The 26,083-nt window shown below is 41.1% G+C and overlaps 1 protein-coding gene across 16 annotated transcripts in view; it reads right to left on the reverse strand.

The window, feature by feature from the left end:
- Positions 1-26,083, reverse strand: part of Dst (dystonin) — a 389,777-nt gene that overhangs the window by 22,481 nt on the left and 341,213 nt on the right. For all 16 annotated transcript variants that reach the window (XM_027386908.2, XM_027386906.2, XM_027386911.2 and 13 more), the window contains 16 exons: positions 23,672-23,875; positions 21,676-21,907; positions 20,444-20,670; positions 19,201-19,323; positions 18,970-19,071; positions 16,855-16,956; positions 15,163-15,336; positions 14,648-14,803; positions 12,657-12,854; positions 12,179-12,307; positions 9,355-9,525; positions 8,627-8,782; positions 8,112-8,318; positions 5,909-6,028; positions 2,747-2,916; positions 673-832 (listed from right to left, as the gene is read on the reverse strand). In XM_027386908.2, the coding sequence (XP_027242709.1) occupies positions 673-832; positions 2,747-2,916; positions 5,909-6,028; positions 8,112-8,318; positions 8,627-8,782; positions 9,355-9,525; positions 12,179-12,307; positions 12,657-12,854; positions 14,648-14,803; positions 15,163-15,336; positions 16,855-16,956; positions 18,970-19,071; positions 19,201-19,323; positions 20,444-20,670; positions 21,676-21,907; positions 23,672-23,875 (2,631 nt within the window). The remainder of the gene's footprint in view (positions 1-672; positions 833-2,746; positions 2,917-5,908; positions 6,029-8,111; positions 8,319-8,626; positions 8,783-9,354; positions 9,526-12,178; positions 12,308-12,656; positions 12,855-14,647; positions 14,804-15,162; positions 15,337-16,854; positions 16,957-18,969; positions 19,072-19,200; positions 19,324-20,443; positions 20,671-21,675; positions 21,908-23,671; positions 23,876-26,083) is intronic.

Below are 26,083 nucleotides of genomic sequence, written 5' to 3' on the forward strand. Positions count from 1 at the left end.
ATAAATTAAGACCTCGGGATTAGAGGTGCCTCAGTGTTTTCTCTCCCCTGAGAACCTGAGTTCGGGTCCCAGAACTCATGTTGAGTGGCTCACATCCATCTGTGACTCGAGCTGTAGAAGACCTGACACATTCCTCTGGCCTCTGAGTATAGCCACACACACATGCACATACACATAAATAAAAATAAAATATTAAGATCTCTTACTTACTGCCAGCTGGAAACCTCAAATATATCCTTAATGTGCAAGACTATCTAGCATATGCATTAGGAAATCAAAAGGAAAGCTATCTTCTTAAAATAAATAAATTTCTGAGCACAGGCTGTTAATTCATATATTACTACAGTTCATGACCCCTTGGGAGTGTCCCAGGTCTGCACACCTTCCAAGTCACAATTATCACATAATTGTTTTAGTGGAGAACCAAAAAGGGTCACAAAATGCAATTACATTTCAAGTCTAAAATAGACATAAGAAAAGCATTCCAGTGATTAATTGACTAGCCCCACCCCCATCACTTTCAAAGATGACTTCCAGATCCACTCAACCACACATTTCAGTAGGAAGACAGTGGCAGTTTTAAAAGGCTACTATTAACTGCTTGTATTCCTTTCAATACTGTGAATAAATACCTAAACAACAAAACACAAAGAAAGTTCTGGACTTCAGTACCTTGTGATTGTCAATCAGGTTCATGACTAAGTCAATGTCTCCGTGGACAGGCTGGTCTTCTGCCAGCTGGGGCTCCACTCGATACAGCCAATCAATGAGGGCCTGCAGGGCGTCTGTGAATTGTCCAGAAAATAACAGGGCCTCCTCCAGTTTGTTTTGTCTGGGAAAAAAAGGAGCTGAGTTAGCTTTCCAAAGTTCCCCAATGATGGCTGGTGGTCCCAAAGCAGAAGTGTGAGCAGTCTTCACTGTTTCCTCTGCTTTCCTTAGGAAAAACTTTTCTGTTTTATTCCTTTAAGTACACGCCGGGTATCTGTTACAGGAAAATTCCCTGAACCCCATCACTGCAAATCACTGAACCTTCTAGAGTCTAAATAAACAAATGCATCTCCAAGTTTTATTGAAAAAGATTTGTTTGTTTACGTGTATGTGTGAAGCTGGCTACAACTGAACACTCTATTTCACCTTGATACAGGCTGAAAAATCTATAATCTAAACTCCGAAAATTAAAAATCTCCCAAATCTGAAAATTTTGATTGCCAACATGATGCCACAGAATCCTATACAATAAAACTCTGTACCACATATGCTTTTACAAAAGAAAGGAAGAAAGAGAGAAAGAAAGAAAGAAAGAAAGAAAGAAAGAAAGAAAGAAAGAAAAAAAGAAAAAGAGAAAAAAATCTGCTTTCTAATTTTAGCCCTGTAGGCTTGGGGTCACGTGAGAAAGAAACCCGGTGGAAGATTGGCCTCAGAGATGGTGACAAGAATGAGTGACTCAGTGCTGTGAGCCAAACCCAGGAGAAAGTCACTAAGAAGGCTGCCACACAACACCATAAAAGACAGCCACCCCAACAGATGGACAATTCTCAACAAAGAAATACATGAAAAATTAGCTGGCAGCCTCAGTAACAGATTTTATCAGGCAGAAGAGAAAAAAAATAACAGAGCTTGAAGACAGGTCTTTTAGGTTGTTAAGGTGTCCAACAGAAAGAACAAAAGAGAAGTAGAAAACCATGGAGAGAAAAATGCAAGAGCTTTGGATACCCTGAAAAAATGAAATATTCCAGGCATTGGCACACCTGAGGAAGAAGAGCTACAAGCTAGGAGCCCAGAAAAACCACTTCAGTAAAATGACTGCAGAAAACTTCCCAAACCTCAGGACATGGGTAACCAGGGACAAGAAGCATTTAGAACCTCAGACACACATGCCCATAGAAGTGTGTCACCATGACATACTATACTGAAATTGTTAAAAGTATAGGGCAAAGGAAGAATATCACAATCTGTGAGCCAGAAATGCCCAGTGACATTTAAGGGTAAATGCAGCAGAATAACAGTAGAATTTCTCAGAGGGACTCTAAATGCCAGGACATGCAATGGTGGCTTTCGGGTCCTGAGAGAAAATAACCACCAACCAAGACTGTTGTAACCAGCAGGTTTGTCCTGCACAGTCTAGAAATCAGGACCTTCTGAGATACCGCCAGACCAGAAGTGCAGCAGACGCTTAAGGGACTCCAATACCCAGAAACAGGAAGAATTTGGTAAACACCGTCAGTGAGAACTTGAATAAATCCCACTAGAAAATAAGCTACATGCCAATGAGGAAGAAAGTAATATTTATTTTATATCCAAAAGCAAGTCCCCAAATGGGCTGAGAAAGAGAAATGACAAGACTCTCACTTGTATTTTAATTTATCTATTCTACTAGTTCTATGGAAATTAAAGGAGCAAAGACAGTAGATCCGGAAGTCAGGTGTGGCGGCACTGCCCGTAATCCTGACATTTGAGAAGCTGAGAAAGGACGATCAGTGCAAGTTCGAGGCTAGCCTTGGCTACACAGTGAATTAAGAGGTCACTAGAATACAGTGTGGCACCATCTACAAGCAAGCAAGTAGACATAGTTAAAAAATACATAAGAACAGGACAGCCTTTTCAATACAGTGTGAGTGGGCATTTAGGAAAAACAGATATTCCTTACCTGAAGGACTCGGAGGCCCACAAACTATCTCTGCAAACACCCTACTGTGCGTCTGAGGCAGGTCTACAGAGCGGCCAGCTGCCTGAAGGAACCCCCTACCTTTCCACAGACTTTCCACATATGGTGTCCCACTTGTCCCTCAGTTCACTCAGCATGTTGTCCAGCTTTAGGTTGTCATCCGCCAGTGTGGTTTTCTCCTTCAGAGAACGCCCAGTTCGATTGGTGGTATCATAGACAGAATGCTTGCCTCCGAGGGATTTCTGAAACTCCTACATATTGAACAAGAGAAGGGTTAAAGAGTTAAGTTTCTGCTTAGAACTGTTTGCTTATCAACAGGTTAAAAAGTGTTAAAAGCAGGATCCTGTTTAAGTCTTGGCATTCAGTCATTTGTTCTCAGCATCACTACCAGCCATGAATCTCTGCATTAACATCATTCACTGTGAAGAAAAGCTTCTCTGCTCAAAGCCGAGGGGACCATGACCCTTTGGGTATAAATACAAATATCAAGGAGGCACTCTGACATGTCCATTTAATGAAGCAAATGTACAACGTGCATCCTGTGTCTGTGATCTCCCGAGCCAGGGGTCTTTGACCAGATCCCTAGTAAGAGACCTCATATCAAATCTCAACTCAGCTGGTTACTCCCATAGCAGGCATGGCGCTATTGGACCGGTAGACATGCTTTGCCTTGCAGGTTGGTATTGGAGCACGCAAGCTGCATATGACTTCCCCCAAGTCCTCCAAAAAAATTGTGGAACAGAGGGCAGAAAGAATGTAAGAGCTGGACAATGGGGAAGAGGGTCATGAAACATTGCCTTATGGGCATGAAAAGCCACAGTGTGCATAAACTCACAGCAGCTGCAGTTGCTTACCCAGGATCTGCACAAGGCTAAACCCAAAAATGTAAATATTCAGACATAAGTGGGGGAGGGGCCCACTAGGCCTATCCTAACCTAGAGGAGTCATTGGTAGGAGAGGGACACTAATGGGGGTGAGGGACTCACTGTCTTTAGTAATACCATGACTTGACTGTTATTTATGATCCACTGGCTAGATTCACACTGTGTCCTCATGGGTAGCCCTTGTTAAACCCAGAGGGACACCAAACAAACAGCAAAAACAAAAAAGTGTGAAGGAGACTTGGTGAGATGAGGGAGGTTGCTGGAGGTGGGAAGATGATGAGAAAAGGTGAAGATATGAGTACGACCAGAATGTACTGTAAAAATGTTTGAAACAAACAAAGGACAAATCATTTTCTTTTAAAGAGGCCTGGCAATGTAAGACATCTACAGGTAATCAAGCCTGACGAAGCACAGCAATGTTCTATGCAGGCATAGATATCCCAGGACAGAAAGCAATCTTAAACCTGACAACTGAGGGCTTGCTCTTTCTCTTAGAAGCTCAGTGACCCTAAGAGTATCTGTTATTATTGAGAGAACAATTTCAAAGCAAAATAAATTTTGTTTGTGGGGATGAGGATTTCTAAAACCAGGGCCTTGTGCAAGGTAGGCAAGTACCTGATCATGGAGTTACTACATCCCCAGCATAAAGACTTCTGGAGACATAAACCACAGATTTTGTAATAACTGTGATGAAATAGAACTGCCAATCAATGACTGAAAGGTTTTAGAGAGGAAAACGTGGCCACATCTGCATGAGTCCAGCCTGGACAGGGTGATTAGATAATGTAAATCTACTATCGGTTTCTGTTGACGTCAGACAGCCTTATTGTTACCTAGTTTGGATATTCACGAGAAGGACACAGGTAATTTTGTCTGTGAGACAGGAAGTCAGAACTGCCATCCTAGGGTCTGATGGCTAGACCATTTGGAAAACCTTTCCCCGTTCTTCCCAGCTGTATAGTCTTATTTCTGTCTTAAAAGAGGGTTAGGTTACTTTTCCAGGATCAAATAACTATTGTGCTGTGTAGACTGAATGTAATTGGTCTCCATAATCTCATAGGGAGTGGCACTATTATTTGTTGGAATGGATCTGGCCTTGTTGGAGGAAGTGTGTTAGTGTAAGGGTGGGCTTTAGGTTTCCTATGCTCAGGACACCTCCCAGTGTCTCAGTTGACTTCCTGTTGCCTGCAAGATATAGGACTCTCAGTTACATTTCTGGGTTTCTCTAACTTTGAAATGCAATGTCACTTTCATAAGATTATTTTGAGCAAGGGACTAATTTTTCCACCAGAGGAGTACAGATGATGCTGGCCACTATGGCAGCTCCCAGGAAGAAGCCATCAGTAAAACAAGCCAATCATAAAACCTTGTCTAGTCTAAGGGCACTCGTGTTTTCTCCCATCGTCCTCAGATCATGACCCTCTCAGCACTTCATAGAACACACGTGAAGACAATGTTCTAGACTCTTTTGAAGAAGATAATTCTTAAATTATCCTACAGTTTCCTAGTCTTTTCAAATCACCATGCTCTAAGCAGTGATCTCCATGAAGAGGTCTGAAATTGTTCACAGTAATCAGGCTGAGCTGCTCACCCCACCCTTCACCTGTAGGACCAGTGGCCACTTTATAACACAGAGGGTGCAAAAGTGCTGAGCCAAGGGGGTAGAAATAATGCTCTTTGAGTGACTAGTGGAAGGAGTATTAAAGGGAAAATGTTTTTTGGTTTTTTTTTTTAAATACTTTATACATTCTTCTAGTCTCACAAAGAAACTGACAACTCTTTCTTTGAGAGAAGGAATGGAATTTTACAGACACACACACACACACACACACACACACACACACACACACACACCAGTTCTTGGATAGTGTCAGTCAGCTTTTCCTACCTCTCTGTTTAGAAGGATCTGTTTACTTATTTATGAGACAAGGTTCTACTATGTTCCCCAGTCTGGCTGCTCCTGCCTCAGTTTCCCAGACAGCTGAGGTTAATGGTCCACACCATTGCATCTGGCCCTGGGCACTTCATCTTCCAGGTTTATCCCCAAGGTGGGACTGTTACACTAAAGAATAAGATAAGAGAGCTGCCACGAGAAGCTGACAAGCAGTGCTCAAGTGGTTCTGAATTGTAACGTAAATACCCGTATTTTCCGATGGTCTGAGGCCATCCCTGTGAAAGTCATTTGACCCCCCGAGGGGTCAGAACCCACACATTGAGAACCACTGTCTTAGACATCAGTTTTGACTCCATGCTTTCTTTCAGCTGCAACCTTTTTTCTTTTTGGTCTTGTGATGAATACACACATGGACAAGAAAGCATTAGCGGTGGTCTTGAAATGCTTTTTAAATGAGAGGCTCACCTTGTGCTGTGCCAGCTGTGCTTTTATTTTGTCTGGATCATTGGCGATTTCCAGTTCGGAGTCCAAAGATTTTTCTGACTCTTCCAGCCATTCCATTAGTTTACTCCAGGCTTCGTGGAACTGGTGAAGAGACCCGCATTGGTTCAGAGAGTTGTGAAGCATACAATGTACAATGTGTACTATAAAATAGAAATGATCACCAACAGATACACTAAAAATCGTCAATTCAAACTTTCCCCTGAAGACAAATGGGTAATGATTTATCAGCAAATTGCAAAGTGTTCTGTCACACTGGACACATGTGACCATGGCGTGAGGCCACACAGCCATAATTCAGTCAGCACACCAGTTTACTGAGTCCAGGAAAGAGCCAGACAGTTAAGGAGGAACTCTAGGAACCCGCCGCCCCCCAGCCTCCTTTTGCTGAACAGTTAACACAAACTCACAGAAAATGTCTGTTTTGTTTCTGTTTCTTTACATATCTTGACATTTTTCTGTGCTAAATTCCTATGTAAAGAAAAATAACTCCAAGGAAAAAGTCCAATATTTGTGAATTATTCTTTAAACATGGCAAGAACAAAAAAAAAGGCCATCTCCTTTTTAATACAAGAGGTAGCCTAACACCCTTACCTCAGCTCTCAGAGCCCTACTCAGTGCTGACCCACCCGCTGTGGTCTGATATGCACAATTGCTTCCACGCTAGCATTCTAACAATGTCTAATTCTGTTTGCCAACCAGGAACTTGAAAACATCCTGGGTCAGCACATGTTTGATCCCAGCCAGTTTTTCTTTCACTTATCTTTCAGAAGAGCAATCAGATACAAATTCTGGATACCTATTATGAAACTGGTTACATGGTATTTCTTACAATAAACTTAAATGAAGAGCTGCATAACAAAAGCTGACGAAATGAGAGTAAGATCCCTGTATGCCCAAATGAAAGCTGCATGACCATAGAAGCATGAGAATCATGGAATCACAAGCTGCCAGAGTGCACTAGACAACAGCTCATCACAGACTTGGCCTCCATGCCCAGTGCATCCCTCACACAGCGCTGGTGTGGGGGAGGCCAGGATAATCAAAGTCAGAGCACTACAATCAGTACATGAGTCAAAACTTGGGAGAGGAAAGGCATGAACGAACAGTCTGATGAGGCACTAGGGAGTTTGGCTCTAAAACAGGTATGGAAGTAGCTAGGCTTTTGAGTGGGGCAAATACATGCCTGGGCTCTGAAGCTCACCCGACCTCCAAAGCCATGCTTAAGCTACAGGACATAGGGCAAACGTTATCCATTTGCATTGGAAGCAGGAAAATAAAAAGCTGGGTAACAAAACGAGACCATAACATTAATCAGATGGAGAAAGGAGAAATGTCAAGCAGCTACTAGTATTCAACAAACCTTTGCAGATTAGCTGTTCTTAATAACTCAAGAAATACCCGTGGAGGGAACCAGGTCATGTTCAGAATTAATATTGTCTAACAACATCATTAGAGACTGATTCTGTTTCAGAGACAGAGTGACATTGAAGGTGCCAAACTTCTCACCCAGAAAGGGCTTAAGACAAACAATACATGCCAACATTACCAAATGATAGACAACAGGAGCTGAATCAGGCAAAAGTAGAAATCACAAAATCCAGCCACAATGTTACATTAAGTTTCTAGTAAAAAAATAATAATTAAAAATTCTCTGCCAAATAAGGTGGCTACATCACCATAGGGCAGAGAGATGTGTAATTTTCCTCTGTCTGGTTAGTTTTGATGAATGGTAGTTAATAACAGGTTAACAGAAATCGGAAAACTCTCAGTGAGGTTTGTGAGAGTCCCTAAACTAAGCTAAAAGCAGTCTCCAGAGGTTCAGATAATTAATTGCAAGTGAGATGGAGCAAAGGCTGGAAAGACAAGGGGAAAATAAACATACTTGGAAACAAAACATTTGTAAGTTCTTAATGGGCCTTGATGATAATCTATTAAGTTAAGCTATTTATAGCTTTTCAGTGAGCCCCTGTGGCCCTATGTGGTTGCTGGGACAAAAAGGTGACATCAAGAGTCCAAAGGCAAGCCATTGCCCTTTCAGGAACAGAACACCATGGTTTCTTATTGTTACATGACACAGCCTGCAATAAAAGCCCTGTGATCACACATTTCAACAGCTTTAGCTCACTGACTCCCAAGGCCAGAGAACATTACCCAAGTTTATTACCTGCTTGGCCCTCTTCCTCGCATCATCCAAGGACCGTCCTCTTTCCACTAACCGCTGAACCACCTTTTCCCATCGGCTCTGCACACTGATGAGCAGGTTCTTGATGAGTACCACATCTTGTTTCTGACTGAAATACTTCAGGTGGGTTCCAGTTTTGTCTAGCTCTATTATCTGCTCACGGTGAGAATTTACTTCATTGGCGAAGACCTTTCCCCACAAAGAAAGGACAAAATTAGAAACAAGGGGAAACGGATTGACTTTAAAAATGTACGACCATCTCAATGCTCGAGTTGAAGGATGAAGGAAAGTTCCCATATGGGGAGGGTGAGGGATGAACCCTGGAGGAACTGGGCGGGGCAGGAAAGTGATCAGACACACTGCACACGGGCATGAAATTCTCCAGGAATAAAGAAACACAAGGAAAAAGAAAGTCCTGGAATGATTAAACTGATGCTTCTGACATGAAGGCAGACTGGTCTCTGAAGTCAGCACTTCCCACCTGAGTTCCCATGTACCTTGTGCTCATCGATTTGAAACAAGATTGTGTCCAAGATGAGACTTGGCCGAGAAGCCACGTTCAGGGTTTGTTCGGCCTGGGTAAGCCAGTTGATGAAGTCCTGGAGGGAGTTGTGGAAGTCCATTGCCAAGTGGAGGGCCTCTTCCAGTTTAGTCTGCAAAGGAAGATGGTTTAGTGTTTGGCACTTGTAGTTTGCTTACCATGTTTCAGTTTAATCAGCTGGCTTTCCTATTGGGGTCACTGCCCCGTGAGAACACACAGTGTATCCATCAGCAATGGCCTGTAATCTGTTAGCCGATTGTTTTTTTGCTGCATTAAGCAAAAAAATTAGAGATTTCCTAGATTATTTTTCTACCGTTGGAAGGCGATAAAATGCAGACATTTCTCGTCAGTTTTCTGTGAGAGATTATAAAACCTGTGTACAGCCATGCCATTCTCTTTTTGTTTTATTTGTGGTTAGGATGCAATTATTTATAACCTAGAACTTGAGTGGTTCATATTTTAAAAACTGTCTGAGTAACACCTCATCTGTGATAAATCTTTATCTGTACCACACCTCTGTTTTCTTGGGTTAGAATACTATGTTTAGCTTCATGAAACACCAAGTGTATACAGAAAATATGGGTACGCATCATGAAAATTACACTCCAGATAGCTAGAAATAAAACATAACCCAGGAACTAACGGCATGCAAACCCGGCTCTGTTGTACTGATAGTGTACATACTTTCTTCTCCTTGAGCTTGCTTTTCACAGATTCCCATTTCTCTTTCAGGTTGTTTATGTCTTGGTCAATATTTGTCTCTGCAGATTTGGGGCATCTTGCGAGCATTTGCTGCCCTTTCTGCATCAGACTCTTGTATGTTTCTTCTTTGATGTTAAAGGCAGCACAGATTTCCTAAAATGAAAGGCCCTAAAATGAGTATCATATGACTTACCAAAGAACAAAATCTAAGAGTTACATTTTTTTTAAATTAAAAGTTTCACTTGTAATGTGTATGAATGTTTATCTGACTGTGTGCGCATGTACCATGTGTATGCCTGGTGCCCATGGAGGTCAGAAGAGGGTGAGGGTGTCAGGTTCCTCAGGACCTGGCGTTACAGACAATTATGGACTGTCATGTAGGTGCTTAGAACTGGACCTGGACCCTCAGTGAGACCAGTGAGTCCTCTATACCACTGAGCTTAGTCCCCAGAGTCATATTTTTTTTTTAAAGGTCTATCTATTCGAAGCTTCACATCATTCATCTTTCTGGCTTACAGAGCAGCGCTGAGAAACAGCTATACTCTATACTGAAACAGCAGCTATGCTTATAAGCCACACCCTGCCTACTGAGAAATTTATCACTGCATGCTGCATGTGTGCTGAGGCCTAACGCAATAACTAGCATGCTGCCAAGAAGGGTCTCGCTGCACAGTAACAAGTGAGATCTGCGATGCTGTGCCAGCAATTTAATTTCTCTGAGAATTTCCTCCTCTGTAAACCAAAAGAAACTTTTATGTCCTTTTTACCATGATACAGCAACTAAAAAAAAAAAAATCATTGGTACAGTTTAATCCTGTACTCAGAAAACATGATGGGCAGAAAATCAAGAATCGGTACAGAGAGAGAATAGATACAAAGATTACCAGAGTACTACAGCCACATTTGAGATTTTAAAAAGTTGCTGTGTAAATCCTCTATGGTGACTACAGGAAAATACTGCTAAAATTCAAAGTATAACACCCATGAAACAACGGTTATAATTCAATAAAATTAAAAAATTCATTTTTTATCACATTGAATTATGTGTATTGAATCGCAGTTCTGATCGAAAGTGATACATTCCACATATTACTGATATTTTTAACTTCATAATTACAAAAAATAGAGGTGCTGGGTGTTGGTGGCGCACATCTTTAATCCCAGCACCAGAAGGCAGAGGCAGGTGGATCTCTGTCAGTTCGAGGCCAGCCTGGTACCAGAGCAAGTACCAGAATAGGCTCCAAAGCTACACAGAGAAACGCTGTCTCAAAAAACAAACAAACAAACAAAACCCCCACCCCAAAAAAGAAAAAAAATTGAGGTTAAGTTTTATAAAATTAACTTTTTGAAGAACACTATTTAGTGATTTGAGTACAGTTACAATGCACACTAATTACATTTTTTGTCAGTTCAAAACTTTATTTCTTCATCCTTAGAAAAAAAGCACATGAAAAAAAAAGAAATACATTTACAGTATCATTTTAAAAAGAGCATTAAATCCTAAAGCAGCCTCAGGACATGAATACGCCACAGTCTGTTCTTTAGTTCTCGTACAACCAGAACAAGAGGAAACTACTGCCACGGCATAATAGTTTTAGAATCTGCTAGAAAAGATTTACTTATTTATTTGGTTTTCAAGAGAGAATTCCTGTGTGTAGCCTTGGCTGTCCTGGAACTCACTTTGTAGACCAGGCTGGCCTCGAACTCACAGAGATCTGACTGCCTCTGCCTCCTGAGTGCTGGGATTAAAGGCGTGTGCCACCACCACCCAGCTTAATTTTTAAGCTTATGTGGACATGTGTGGGTTCATGCACTCAATGTGTGAGCAGGCTCCTGAGGGCAGAAGGTGGCATCTGATACCCTGGAACTAGGTTTACGGGTGGTAATGAGCTGCCATGCAGGTGCTTAGACATGAACTCTGGCCCTCTGCAAGAACAGTAAACATTCTTTACTGATGGGTATTGTTCTAGGCCCTCTTCAGATTCTTCTTCCTTTTCTTTTTTTGAAACACAGAATTTATAGTCAAGGAAGTGATATAGGGTTATATAGAGTCAATTGTATGTATCCCACCCAAACTAAGTGTTTTATCTGAAAGTTCTTAAGTTAGCTCTCTGCTTTCAAGTATATGTATGTATGTGTGTATATATATGCATATATATACTGAATATATATATAATTAATTCTAATCTTTAAAATTATATATAAAATTATAAGAAATGTAATAATAAAAATTATATATATAATTTTAAAGTGTAACATTGTGAAGATTAGAATTAATTGTTAATTAGTTAAGTTATAAACTATGTGAAAGCTATGTAAGCATTTTCAGGGAAGTAATGAAAACTATTTTGAGTTCATTGAGCTATTAAGTCACTCACAGTCTTCATAAAGATAAACATTCTTAGGTTACAAATCAGTAGGCAAGACTACTTTTTCATCCAGGAAATAGGTCTCGCCCAGCCACAAACAGCAAAACCAAACCACAGGCATATGCCAATTATCTGGTCTGATAATTTTAGAGATGTTTCCTCATACTACTTGTGTGTGTGTGTGTGTGTGTGTGTGTGTGTGTGTGTGTGTGTGTGAAAGAAAGAGAGAGAGAGAGAGAGAGAGAGAGAGAGAGAGAGAGAGTTAGTTACTCAAAACTGCTAGAGTTCTTTAAAATCCCCTTCACTGCTAAATGGTATTGTTTCTAGCATTTACATAGAGTGATTTCTGCCACAAAATTTAATCTTTTAACTGTATCTTCTTCCATTATTATTTATGCATTACCAGGGTGAGAGCTGTAGAAAAATAGTGTACATACCATATGTGCATTAAGTTGCTCCTTGGCTGTTTCTGGCAAACCTCCCAGGGGTTTGGATGCCAAGAGGTGACGTTCTGTGTCAGTAAGCCACTGTTGCAAATCTTCAATTTCACCATGGAATCCTTTGGCCTGCAGTGATAGGTAGTTTTAGGTTTGTGACACAAATACTATCACTTTCAAGAGAGGTAAAAACAGCCCCAGCCTGCTAAACCTCTTTCTGCACTGCATGAAAGAGCCAGGCACCAGGACCAGCGGCTCACTACCTGAGCACCCCACCAAGAAAGCTCAGGACATAAGAGTATTATGCTAAGAACTGGAGCGAAGCCTTCTCATCTGCTCTACTCGTTATCCCACTTATTTTTACTCCTCTTTTTAAAGTATCAACATGAAATATCCAACCGAGAATTAATGAAGCAAATCCACATTACTTTGGACTTGAACACCAGAGCGAGTCTAGGGCTTTATTCTCTTCATTCACCTGGCGCAAGGCACTATCCAGCTGCTGCTTCCTTTGATCTGTTTTTTCCAAAATATCCTGCCAGCGTTGATTTAAGATTTTGAGCTTGTACTGGAGGTTGCTTGCTTCTTCTCCTGCACTTGATGCGATGAGATCATTTCCTGCTTTGTTGACCGCTTCCACTGTGGACTGGTGGGCTAGAACATCATTTTGAAGCACCTGAAAATGTTAATATCATCGTTAGCTGGTACTTACAATGTTTGCTTTCTTTTTTTTTCTTTCTTTCTTTTTTTTTTTTGTGCAGGGAGAGGGTCTCATGTATTCCAAGCAAACCTTGAACTCAACATAAAGCTAAGGACAACTTTGAACTTCCAATCCTTTTCCCACCTCCCAAGTGCTGGGAATACAGTTTCGGGGTACCATGTCTAGTTTTTGGTACTGCCGAGGGATCAAACCTAGGTCTTTTTGCATGCAAGGTAAAGACCCTACCAACGGAGTCACACCTCTAGTCCATAGTACTTGCTTTATTTTCTGGTTGTGAAACATTCTGAGACAAAAACCTCATAACATTAAAGTTTTAATAGCAAGTTTTAAAGTAACAGACTTCCTTTCCTTCAACTTTGGGGCTTCCTAGATAGACACACCTTTGGTTAGATATACAAGAAGTCCCAAAGAGACTACCCAAAAGCTAACATTCTCTGTAATTGATGCACTACATACTTTCATAGGGATTATAATTAGATGATTAAAACATTTTCATTGTAATTTAATTTAATCTGAATGTTTTAAGGGATATTTTTACTCCTATACATTCATTTTCCAAACATAAGATTATCACATACTAAGACACACACACACACACACACACACACACACACACACACACATGCATTCCTGTATTCTCTCATTGAAGGGAAGCTAGGACTACTAATTTGAAAGGAGTCCTTTCCCTTATGTTCTTTAAGAGGTCATTAGAGCCCTACCCTACCCCTCACTGATGCATGCTTGGCAGTAACAAAGAAAAGATCATCATCTCTTATCCTATGCAAGACATCACACATCTGGAGGGGAGTCCAGACCAGACTGGGGAGGCTCTCCAGATAAGGGAGGCAGTCCCCAGAGTACTGCCTTTCTGACTGTTCAATCTGTTTCTGAGTCAGCTGTCCAAGGGCACAAACCCAACTGAGTGATGAGTCAAGCTCTGGAAGGCATGCACTCTGACATGGTAATAGCAGCAAACACTTCCTCAAGGCCTGAGAGTTAAATCCTGCCTTGTCAACATTTACAGGCCAATCCTATAAAATTCCTTCCTCTAAGGATATAGGGGGAGACCACAATAAGGGTGGGGTGGGGGGGAGTCGGTAGTGGCAGAAACCTCCTTTCAGCATTGGTTTTAGCAATCCCAAGTCACTACATTCTGATCTCTCAAAATGAAGGACAAAAGAGCTATTTCCAACTAGTCAGATGAAGAAAGTGAAAAGTTTCCCACAAATCTCCTGACTAAATAATGGGGTTGGGTGTGTTATTTTCTACCTCTATTACACACAGTTCTGACCGCTGATGCAGGGTACTTTTAAGACAATTGCCAGATTTCCTACGACGTAAATGCTTCTTCTACACACTCACACTATGGAAACAAACATACTGTGTTTTTATGGAGTCATTCTGGGAAGCAACTGTTGTTCAGAAGACTAGAGGCATTAAAAGCTATGATAGAACAACAGCATTTTCAGTCTGGAAGTTTTTAGGCTCTTCCTACAACTTTAAAAAATACAGGAAGTTAACTCAGTGACAGGTATAATGAGGGATTTAAATCTTTGGTGTGTGCCATGCAGCCCTATTAAAACACAGGCTTGCTACATTTGATAATTGTTGCCCCACACAGTGAGAAAATATTTTTACTGTACTCTCGTAGGCAGCACATTTCAAGCAATTTAAGCCAAATAATCTCTGTTGAAGTTGTAAACTTGAAAAACTCAAACATAACAATAGCAGTCAGTAATGGTACATACGTGATGCTTGGCGAGCTCAATTTCAATGGCTTTCGGGTCTCCTCCAACAGGCTTCTGTTCACTCAGCAAGCCCTTGGTGTGTGCCAGCCATGCCAGGAGCTCATCCAGGGCATGCTGGAACTGACCCAGTGCCAAGAGAGCATCCTCCAGCTTGTGCTGCGGACAAGCAGAGAAGAAAATCCACTCAGAATCTCACATCACATCACGAATAATGTGCCCTTACAAAACCAGGGCGCAGCACCAACTGTTCAGTGCTGTCCAAGTCCATCCTCACGGCTCATGAATCTAGCCATATCAGTCAACAACTCTAGTGTTCTCTCTCTCTCTCTCTCTCTCTCTCTCTCTCTCTCTCTCACACACACACACACACACACACACACACACAGTTAAATATGGCACAAACGGGAGAATTTAGATGCTTCTAAAGGTTATTGGTCTTAACTGCTGACTTGGCTTTCAATGGCTGCTTTACATTACTGCCTGAGAGTGTGCATGCATGGCGCCTGGGCCTTCACCTGTCTGCTGACAATCCTCTCATCCAGGCTATCCCATAGCAATCTCAGCTCCATCAATGGGTCCTGAACAGTACGTTTGTCACTTTCTTCTGTTACTTTCTTCAGCAAAAGCTCCGCTTGATGATTCAGTCTTTCCATTTCTATCTGTTGCTGGTAAGCCTCTGCCTTAAATTGCTAGAGAAATTAAAAGGAACATTGAAAAAGAGTTAGTAACTGTAAACCAAAAATACTCTATAATTCACATTTCTTACTGAAAGCAAGAGAGGCAGAAGCTTCGGTCCTTTATTCCATGTTTTCTGACTAGTTACAATGTTGGTGTCTCATTTTTATTCTGTGCAATAAAATTTAATAAATCCCACAAAGGAACTTCTTTTAATATATTTTATATTACATTTTATACTTTATGATTTTATATTAGTGCATATGAAACCCCAGAAACAATGGCTTTAAGCATTTTAGTAATTCCTGTTCTCAAAAAAGCATACACTATGCATTACCTCATAGTTTTTTATGTTTTGACAGCTGTTTTATATTCATTAATAATTATTTCTATGTCTTACTGTTGTTGATGCAAAATAAGTTGTAATTATTGTTACCATTACCACTAGCAAGTAAGGGTCTTGCTGTGTAGCTCTGGGTGGCCCTTTACCACTATTTTGCTTAGGTTTGTCTCAAACTCCTGGCAATCTTCTCAACTCGGCCTCCCAAGTACCAGGACTCCAGACCTCAGCCATCAAGTGTGGCTTTAGAATAACACCCCTTTCCCTGGCCTTTCCTATATGACTGACAGGCACTCCATGGCCTTTGTTTTGTCAACCAACATTTTATCAACAAGAGGAAATATGAATCCTCGATATTAATTAGTGGCTAATGTTATAGTAATATATCAATTACACTAATTAAAATAGACTACTGAATAACAAGGCACATTATAAAAGTTTCAGTAGCAGAGACGACTGCCCTCCATTCTTGGCCCTCCCCTCCACACACACATACCCTCCATTAAGCTATGAGAATATCTGAAGGGCTGTACATCAAATCCTAGGCATAGTTGCTTTTAAGTATATAGCTTTTGGAGTGAGTTACAAATCTTGTCCCTTCCCTCCCCCTTTTGCTTATTTGTAATTCTATAAAGAATAGTAATTAACTAAAGCAAAATCTTTCACTTTTTAAAATAAACACTTATCTAAACTTACTACATGTAGCTGTCATTCTAAACCGGTTGTAGGGCCTGTGAAATAGCTCGTTGGGGGAAGGTATTTGCTACCAAGTCTGACAACTGGAGCTTGATCCTCAGGATCCACACAGTAGGAGGAGAGAGCTGCCGACCACAAGTTTTTCTCTGCCCTCCTTACAGGTGAGGCACACTTGTGTGCAAGCACAAATGCACACACAAATAAATGCACGGAATAGAAATAAGTAGTACAATCCTGAAATCAGTATCCATACAGTAGAAGGAGAGAGCTGCCGACCACAAGTTTTTCTCTGCCCTCCTTACAGGTGAGGCACACTTGTGTGCAAACACAAATGCACACACAAATAAATGCACGGAATAGAAATAAGTAGTACAATCCTGAAATCAGTATACAATGTTTTAATTGTGTAAACTAAATAAGGTTAAGTGAGAAATTTGGTGAATCAGTAACTTAACAATATAGGCAGTTCTTTACCAACCAGGAGCCCCACACATACCTTCAGCTCTTCAATCTGCTGCTTGACGGTCTCAAGATCCGTTCCAATTGGAGACATTGAGGCTAACTTATTGCCTGCGATATCAACCCAGTCAAATATTGCCTGAAAGATACATGTGTTACAACAGTAGCTCCAAAATGGCCATGCTTCTTGTGTTACAGACAAGGGTAATAACTGGAAGAAATTATGAAAGGCTCCTACCTTGTAAAACTAAATAAACTTTTATTCACCTGAATGAAAGCCTTAATATAAAACAACTCCTCAAATACCAAGCAAATGTCACCCCCAATTCTGCACTAAAGCTGAAATCCTATTCTTAAATTACCAAGCACTTTCAAATAAAAGTTTATGTATTTAATCACAAAAGTGAACATTCCCATTTGCTTATATAAAAATATACTGAAAGAAAAAGATCCAAACGTATCTACCTTTATAAATAACCAAGAAGGTTCATCCAACCTGCCTGTACTACTTAGGTTAACATTAAAATCCTGTATACACATGTGACTAAGATCACCATTACCATTAACTGCAAACAGACTTTCATATATATATATATATATATATATATATATATATATATATATATGATAACTTTCCATATTCTTTCTAGGTTTCTACACATTCTACAAAGGCTTAACACACATTTTTTTTAAAGGTAATGAACATATAACTGAATTATAACAGGGTTATTTTACATTTTAATGAAGTTGGCAGAAGAAGAGAAATCTTATAAACTATCTGGTACATTTAAATGATCATTAACCAACCCTAATTACTTAAGTAGTAACTTGGAAATGTATCTCAACTTATAATCAAGCCTCCAACCTCATGGAGTTCCTAGCACCACAATATAGCTATAGTCATTTAGTAACCCAAGTTGGCATTCATGACCAACAGGACCTGTGGTGGATCTTATGTTTCTCGCTGTTGGTGAGGAGTGTTTATTAAATCATGGTGCCTTGCCCATGGCTCCCACGTGACCTCACATAGTAGTAGGACCATCTCTAGCCATGGAAGACAATGCCACTCAAAAGTCTTTCCATTATGTCGCAGCCTCACACAGAGACAGTGGGAGTCCAATGTGACTATCACTGGCCATTGGTTATTTAAGCAAGAAATCATTACTTTGCTTGGGGTGGGGTGTGTGTGTGCAAGGGTACGCACATGTACAGGAGTTGTAATATGTATTTTATGTAGTGAAAATTTCCTTTGTTTTCAAAGTTCAAAACCCTTTCTGCTGAGATAAAGCCTGGCTGGTGATATTTATTTTTATAAACATAGGATGAAGTGGCATAATGAAAGAGGAAAAAAATGTTCTCATATGAGCTTTAAAAATAATATTCACTTAAGTGTTATGGAAATATTTAAGAGAGGGTTTTTCCATGCGGTAAGGAGTATGGAAGATTAAACTCCTGCCAACCTGCTAGGAAATAGGGTAGGTAGGGAGGAAGGGAATAAATATTCCTGAGCTGGCCTCAAGAGAACTTTTAACATTAAAACACAGTTTCTATCTGGCTAATGAACTGAATGAGAACCTTGAAGAGGCATGAGAAACAACTACTGTAACAATATTATACATGGAAAATAAAAAAGCACCTTGATACACCCAGTTATGAGCCAATAAAATGAGAATCTATTTTAGCACACAGAGAGAACACTGGCTTCGCATCAGCTCTTTAGTTCTGACTTCAGTTAAACTGGTGATATTTTTAGCCCATGTTTATTCCTTTCATCTTATTTCACTCAACTTTAGAACAGAACTCAGACTCTGTTCCATGTCACTTCACGGCCTGGTGCTCAACAATTTTTGAAAAATACTGTGTGGGAATATTTACTTTTGCTTAAAAACATTAGACTACTTCTTTTCAAAGTAAATTCCACTGACGTGTGTACAAATCCACGTTTACATGTACACATCAATCCGTAGGTCTGAAAGGTAAGAAACATCTTCTAAAATGGTTGAGTCAGAGTAGCTGTGGCAATTACAGGAATAGATCTGTCTGCAATTGCACACACAGTCACAAGGTTGGGCTGCTACCAAAGCGTAAACGGACATCAATGAACGAGATTCCTGTTTCCAGCTAAGGCCAGCGGGCATGGCAACCACCTCACCTGCAATCCATCTTGGTACTGAACTGCAGCTTGCATGGCCTCTTCCAGTTTGTCAACCCGGTCCTTCCAAGCTTTATTTAAAGAATCCCATGCTGAATTTAACTACAAAACAAATGTTATACTCCTTTGAGTTTCAAATTTATACTTTCAACTGTTTGAAACAAACAGATGTTAGCTTGCTAAGTCTTGAGAAAGGCATTCTTATGAGAGTAGAAAATAAGTCACAGGTACCTCATCTATACTTTTCTTGACAATGGGCTTATCAGGGTCCCCACATGCGGTGATGAGTTCAGAGCCCAAAGTGATGACCATGTCCAGCTCCTCTTGCAGCCCATCAATTTCCTCTCTTATTGCCTAGAATTCAAAACAGAGCCTCAGAATATCATGTAAAACCACACCAAAACCAAGAAAAGATGTCACACAGAACTGCCCATAGGGATTCCTAGGTGAGACTGGTATCATTTTGTTTTATTTTATTTCCCAAGTTCATATAGTCAGTCATTTTCTTAACAAGAAAACAAAATAAATATTTTAGAGAAAATATCCCAAATGCAGTAAAGCACTAAAAGATGTTTAGTTTCCCACAACTAGTTTGCCTGCATGTGTTCAAAACAGATGTCAGTAAAACATGAGCACAAAGATTTTATGCAAAGTAATGTTATCTGTTGGGAAACCCAGGCAAACCTAGCTCTGGTTATCACTCAGGTATTGCCTGTCAACTGATGATATATAACAAAAGAAATGAAGTATCCTACCTCGCCTTTCACTGTCATGGTTAAACACGCCCACTCAGCAGTGAATATTTAATAAGCATCAACAAACCAAACACTGGAAATGGAAATATTTGCCTCACCTTCTCCAGGGCCCCACAGCCCAGTCTGTAGTTCAGGTAAATACAAAAGATAAATAATATGGGGTGGGTAAGAATCTAACCAACTCCCAAAGCTTATCACAGCAGTGGCAGAAATGACATGCTGAGACAAGGAAAAAGACTGTGCCAGGCACAATGGACACTAAGAAGAACACAGAGATAGAGGAACCGCAGAGTGGTGCCTGTGGGCACATGGGCACCAGCTGGTGTGTACAAAGCTGCATACATGCCCTGCCCTGCAAAGGCAGGGCTTGGTACCCAGCCGACAGCGGGGGCATCTGAGGGACTTCACGAAACAGGTCAGAGACAGGAAGACTGTCAGGCTGGTGAGGGCGGACATCCTGTGCTTTAGGTTACTTGGGAGGCCCTAGATTAAGCATGAGCAGCATAGACACAGAGAGATGATTTTAAGAATAATCTCCAGGTGAAATCTGCATGTTCATTGTATCTTGGTACTCACTGCACATTCCACGTTCAGAACCGAATACAAATTTTAACAGCATAATTTTCAGTCACATACAGAATTGGGGTGCTATCATATTGAACTTCATCTTTTTTTTTTTTTTTTTTTTTTTTTTAGTTGAAATGAGTTCTGTTCCTTACCTCTGCTGCTTCCTGCTGCTGTTTTACTACTGAGGGATCAATCCCAGGATCTTCCAGGTCCCTGATGAAATCTTGAGTGTCTTTCGTGGTAACAACTAATGACATGTGATCACACCAAAATTTCTCTGCTAGCTCCATAACATCCAGCAGTTTGGCTTCCCTTTCTTCTACCAGTGTGTGTATGTTTTCCCAAATGGAAACCATTCGATCCAACTTATCCTGCACGGCTACACAACAAAACAGTGTCAGTGAAGATGCCAGTTATCCTCATTTAAGCAAAAGCAAAACTTTAGCTCACACAGCGAGCAGTTACTTGACTTGATAAATACATAGAACAGGACTAGGTTTTCACCGACTGCAGTCTATGAGTTATCACAGGGCCAGAACCTACACTACACAATGCAAAACCTATGGGTCTGCTCTGGCTGAACCAAGACTTTTTCTTACAAAGGTAGGTGTTTTAAGGCTACATGAGCATGAGAAGACCCAAGTTTACCAAGCTTTTAGTTTATGAAGCTGGCCTTAATCCCAAAGACAGTAAGTAACTAACTCAGGATATGTTTTCTTATGCTCTCTAAGGAAGAAACTGCTTGTTCAGTCCTAGGGATAGGACAAGGATTTGTACTTCTGACTTGCTTCTGGAATGCTCTAATTTCCACTATATATAAACCCTTCATTTGACTCACAGATCACAACTCTAATATGAGTGGCTATGGTTACCATTGTGATGGTTATGGGATGGAGTAGGCATGCTAGATAAGACACTACAGCTGTATCCCCAGCTTTGGTTTATCATCAGTAACTTTAGTCTGACAGCCTCAGAAGCTCAGAGAACACATGGTCTGTATATAAACACAGTCTGTCTTCAACCAATTGATTTCACAAACCGAGGATGACATAAAAGGACTTTTGTACAGTCACACATCACTGTGCAAGCTTTTCAGAGACCTGGCAGTGCTATGAAGCTAGGATGGCAGTAAACAACATACAATCTAGAGCTGTTTTAAAAGTGAAGGTGAGGCTGGGTGTGGTGGTGTGCCTTCAATCCCAGTATTTGGGAGGTAGCAGCAGATGGGTTTCTGTGAGTTTGAGGCCAGCCTGGCCTACATAGCAAGTTCCAGGCCAGCCAGTGCTACATAGAAAGAGACCCTACATCAAAAAAATAAAATAAATCAAACAAATAAAATAAAGGAAAGCTGACTTTGTTTGTTTTATCATTCTAAAGTTACTACCTTTGGCAGATATGTCTTTTTCAGTGCCCTCAGACCTGGCAATCATCTCCTCTCCCCTCTGCCTCAGGGTCTCATACAGTGGCTGCAGCTTCTCCATGTCCACAGACACACTCTTATTTTCACCAATCTGCTCCTTGATCTTTTCGACCTCAGCAGAGATGGACGGCGGCTGCCTCAGACGCTCCACGATGCGCTCCAGGCTCTCAAGGATCTGGTCGATCTTGTCGTGAAACTACAAGTAAAACAATGGGGTTATTGTAACCTCGCATGTAAAATGTCATTCACTTAAAAACTAAAGACCCTTTGCCAACATTTCCATGCAAAAACTTACATCCAGCTGGTGTCTGGAGCCATGCCTAAGGTCATGACCTCTGTGCAATTCTGTATGGCATACTTATGAAGAGAACATTGAGTTTCCCATCAGGTATTGAATGTATTCATTAAGAAATTAGTCTACACTCCTTGGCAGCAATATGAATCTTAACCTGTTGCTTAATTTTACCACAATTCAACTATTATTTTTTCTTTTTGATAAGATGCACATTTGACTATCAAAAGTGACTTCATTTAAGACAACATTTCGAAATCCTAAAACAAACAAATGCATGCAAAATTCATAGGTGGTTTTGATTAGATTCAAGGGATTCCTTGAGTTATATATTTCCTGAATTGAAAAAAAATGTAAAATTAAACAAAATAAAAATATGTACAATGGCTGGGTGGTGGCGTCTCACACCTTTAATCCTAGCACCCCAGAGGCAGATGCAGGTGGATCTCTGTGAGTTCAAGACAGCCTGATCTACAAGAGCGAGTTCCAGGACAGCCTCAAAAGCCACAGAGAAACCCAGTATCGAAAAAACCAAAACCAAACCAAACCAAAACAAAAAAAGTACAATGTTGTATTCAAAGTTTATATTTAATTCATGGTCAGACATACAATTAGATACAGGAAATAATTAATTTTCATTTTATATTTATAAAAGTCATACACAATGTCATAAATCATGTTTATTCTTAAATTCTATACTGGCCTCAAAATTTCGTGAAGCAACACTGTCCTACCTAGTTTTAATTGTCAGCGGACACAACTAGAGTCATCTGAGAAGGAAGTCTCAGCTGAGGGGTTTCCCAGGTCAGACTGGCCTGTGGGTATGTCTATGGAGGGTTGTCTTCATTGGTAATTGATGAAGGAGGGCCAGGTTCATTGCTGAGTGGCACCACTCCTGAGCAGATGGTATAGGGCTCAGGGGGAAACTAGCTAAGCATGGGTCTCTGGGTAGGCTGCCAAGCAGTGTTCCTCCGTGGTTTCTGTTTCAACTGCTGCTGAGCTCCTGCCCTGACATCCTACAAGGAGGGACTGTGACCTGGATGAAACAAACCCTCTCCTCTCCTAAGTTGCTTCTTATCAGAGTATTTTCTTGCAGTGATAGAACACATACCCAACTACGGAGAATGCTACCCCAATGCCAATATCTAATGATAAAAACCAAAACTTTGAAAATGGAAAACCTACAGGTATTCAAAAAGTCAATTTCTTAAAAAATGGTATTTACAAAGAGTCTGTCTGTTTCCTGGTTAATTCCTTACTTTTTTTTTTTTTTTTTTTTTTTTTTGGTTTGGCTTATTGCTCAGAATTTCCTCTAAATGCCTTCTTCAGAGTATTTTATTACTACTAATGACCATAAAAGTTTCTTTTCTCTCCTCAATGTTAAATACTGTGTTCCACATATGATAGACACTGAAGCAAGTATCTGGCCATTGCTGCAAGTGGGTTTCCTACTCGATGGAATTTATTTTATTATTGTACCCTGAAGCAGGCAGAGAAACCTAAGAGTTGGCTGCAAGCAAATACCACCCCTGAGAGAAAAGGAACCATACACGGAGACAATGCAGTCAATACATCACTGAAGATGACATTTAATCAGAGGGTCCAGGAAAGTGCTTTGGATGATTGGCTGTCAGAAGAAATTAATTTTTTCCTAGTGTAAAGGATTACCTGAGTTGACTGAGAAATGGCTTCATCAAGTACCACGGCTCTCTTTTTGACATCTTCTTTGATTTGACTGTAAAGGGTGTCAGCTGCCACATACTTTTCTTGGATATGAACACCTTCCTTTGGGCTCAATTCCAGTAACTGTGGCCCAGTCTTGTTCATCTTATCTATGTGAGGCTTGTGCTCCGCTATCAGTTCTCGCAGTTGCTATAATAAACCAAACAGCCTCTCAGTATCTCAGAGTCACACCTCCACATTACAACTGATCCCACCTCCAACACATCCAGCTGACAAGCAATGTGAAACCAACGCCCTCCCCGCTGCAAGGCACTTATATCCATGTCTATATCCATGCCTCTCTGCATGGAGGGGAAGCCCCAACACTATGATCGGACAACTGTCTGGTCACACTCCTTTCAGGACACAGATGAAGCGGCTGTGTGTTAAAGGAAGCAGTCAGTGTGCATTTCAGAGCAAGAGCATCATGCCATCTGCAGAAAAGGAGTGTGAACTCCTTGGCTGAGCCATGGCTCTCGGGTGCTTATCCTGCACATTCATAACATGTAGAGTTGTGACTGGGGAGGGGAGATCAAAAACAGGAAGGCTCTCTGGGGGAAGAAAGACTCAATACCAGGATTTTAAAAACCTCAAGACAGAGAGGTGTGAGAGTGACCTGAGCCCACAGACACTCCATTCACACACGTGTGAACCAGTATCAGACGGATACTCATCTACATTACATCATAGTATCTACGTATATTAGAACCTAGTCTATATATACATGGCATACAGGCATTAAACGTATCATTTCACTCGTATTAGCTATTTTGCCACATTTATTTGTGTGGGTACATGTAGTTACAGGTAAGGCGGTGAGCTGCCTTGTGGGTCCTGAGAACTTAAGCCTGATCTCTCTAAGAGTAGCAAGAGCTCTTAACTGCCAAGCCATCTCTCCAGCCACCTATTTATTACTGTAAACTGCTAAAAGTTTCAAAGGTAACGGGATTTATCAAACACACAACTGTATGTTGGGCATTATTGTAAGGTATATTTAAAGGAGATGTGTATCATAAGAAGTGTTGCTTAATTTGTCCTCTGACTGAGGCACGAGATATTTACGCTGGCGAGTAGAGTTGGACTTCAAGTGGAGTCACTCCTGTTACTGGCTGGGGTGCTGGAAGCCAGAACTTCACAGGGCCACTCCAGAATCATTCCCATGGGAGCCTTTTCCTTTAAGAGGCTCTCAGGCCAGCCTCTAAGTGCAGAGGGCTTCCACTTGCCCCTCGTCAGCATGTCCTTGTCCTGATCAGGTCTATCTCTAATCAGTGTGCACTTCCGCCTCTAGCAGGAGCGTCTGAGAGGGCTCACACCCAGGAAAGGCAGTCTAGAGATAATTTACAGGTGTTTTGCTGCTTTAAAGTTGTCTGAAGGGCTACTGAAAATTTTTCTACACACACACTCAATTATAAAAATTGTGTGTGTGTGTGTGTGTGTGTGTGTGTGTGTGTGTGTGTGTGTGTGTGTGATGTCTATCTAAGCCAACATGCCGCTTGTGAGTGCATGGGAGAGCCACAGTGGCAATGGGTGTTTCTGGTCCAGATCTTGTTTCCATTCTGTATTCCTTCTGCTGTATCACAGAATGGAGGTGGTAATGGCTCCATCAGCCAACATGAAATCACATGGAAAAAGAGAGCTGACGGTGTTATGCATGCTCTTTTGTCTGGCAGAGGCAACGGCTTGGAGAATAACTCTCAACGCAAGACTTCAGCTGAGGTTTCCTCAACTGGCCAGCTGGTGTATGTGGTGCTACTGAGGTGACTTAATTTGGGGGCAGTTTTGACGAGCCTTTACTATGGCATCCCGTGGCAGGCCAGAGAACATTCGTCAGGTGGCTACTTGGACATGTGTGTGTATGAGCCAATAAATAGCCTTTGCCTGGGTGTGGTGTTATACACCTCTAAGTCCAGCAGCCAGGAGGCTAAGGCAGGAGGATGGTGAGCTTCAGACCAGTCTGGATTACACAGAGAGATCTTCTCTCAGGAGTGTGGGGCGCGGAGAGTGGAGACTGTTACAATAAATCTTTCCACCAAAAGCCGCTGAGCCCCACCGCCACGTGTACGCTTTATGCCAGCAGCCTGCCCGAGTTAGGCCCAAATAAATACACAGAAACTTGTATTAGGTGCAAAGCTGCTTGGCCAATGACTAGGATTCTCATCTGTTAGCTCAGTCTTAATTATCATAAATCTATATATTTTATAAGACTTATCTTATCGGACACCTTATTGGCGTCCCTCCTTGTCGGTGGATCACATCTTGCCGCTGGAGGAGGCGAACGGGGAAAAAGGGACCCTTCCTGTTTCTCCTTCACTTAAATATGAGTCTCCTTGCTATGTCACTTCCTGTCTGGATCAGCAC

Source organism: Cricetulus griseus (genome assembly GCF_003668045.3).
Source record: "Cricetulus griseus strain 17A/GY chromosome 1 unlocalized genomic scaffold, alternate assembly CriGri-PICRH-1.0 chr1_1, whole genome shotgun sequence".
NCBI classification, from domain to species: Eukaryota; Metazoa; Chordata; class Mammalia; order Rodentia; family Cricetidae; genus Cricetulus; species Cricetulus griseus.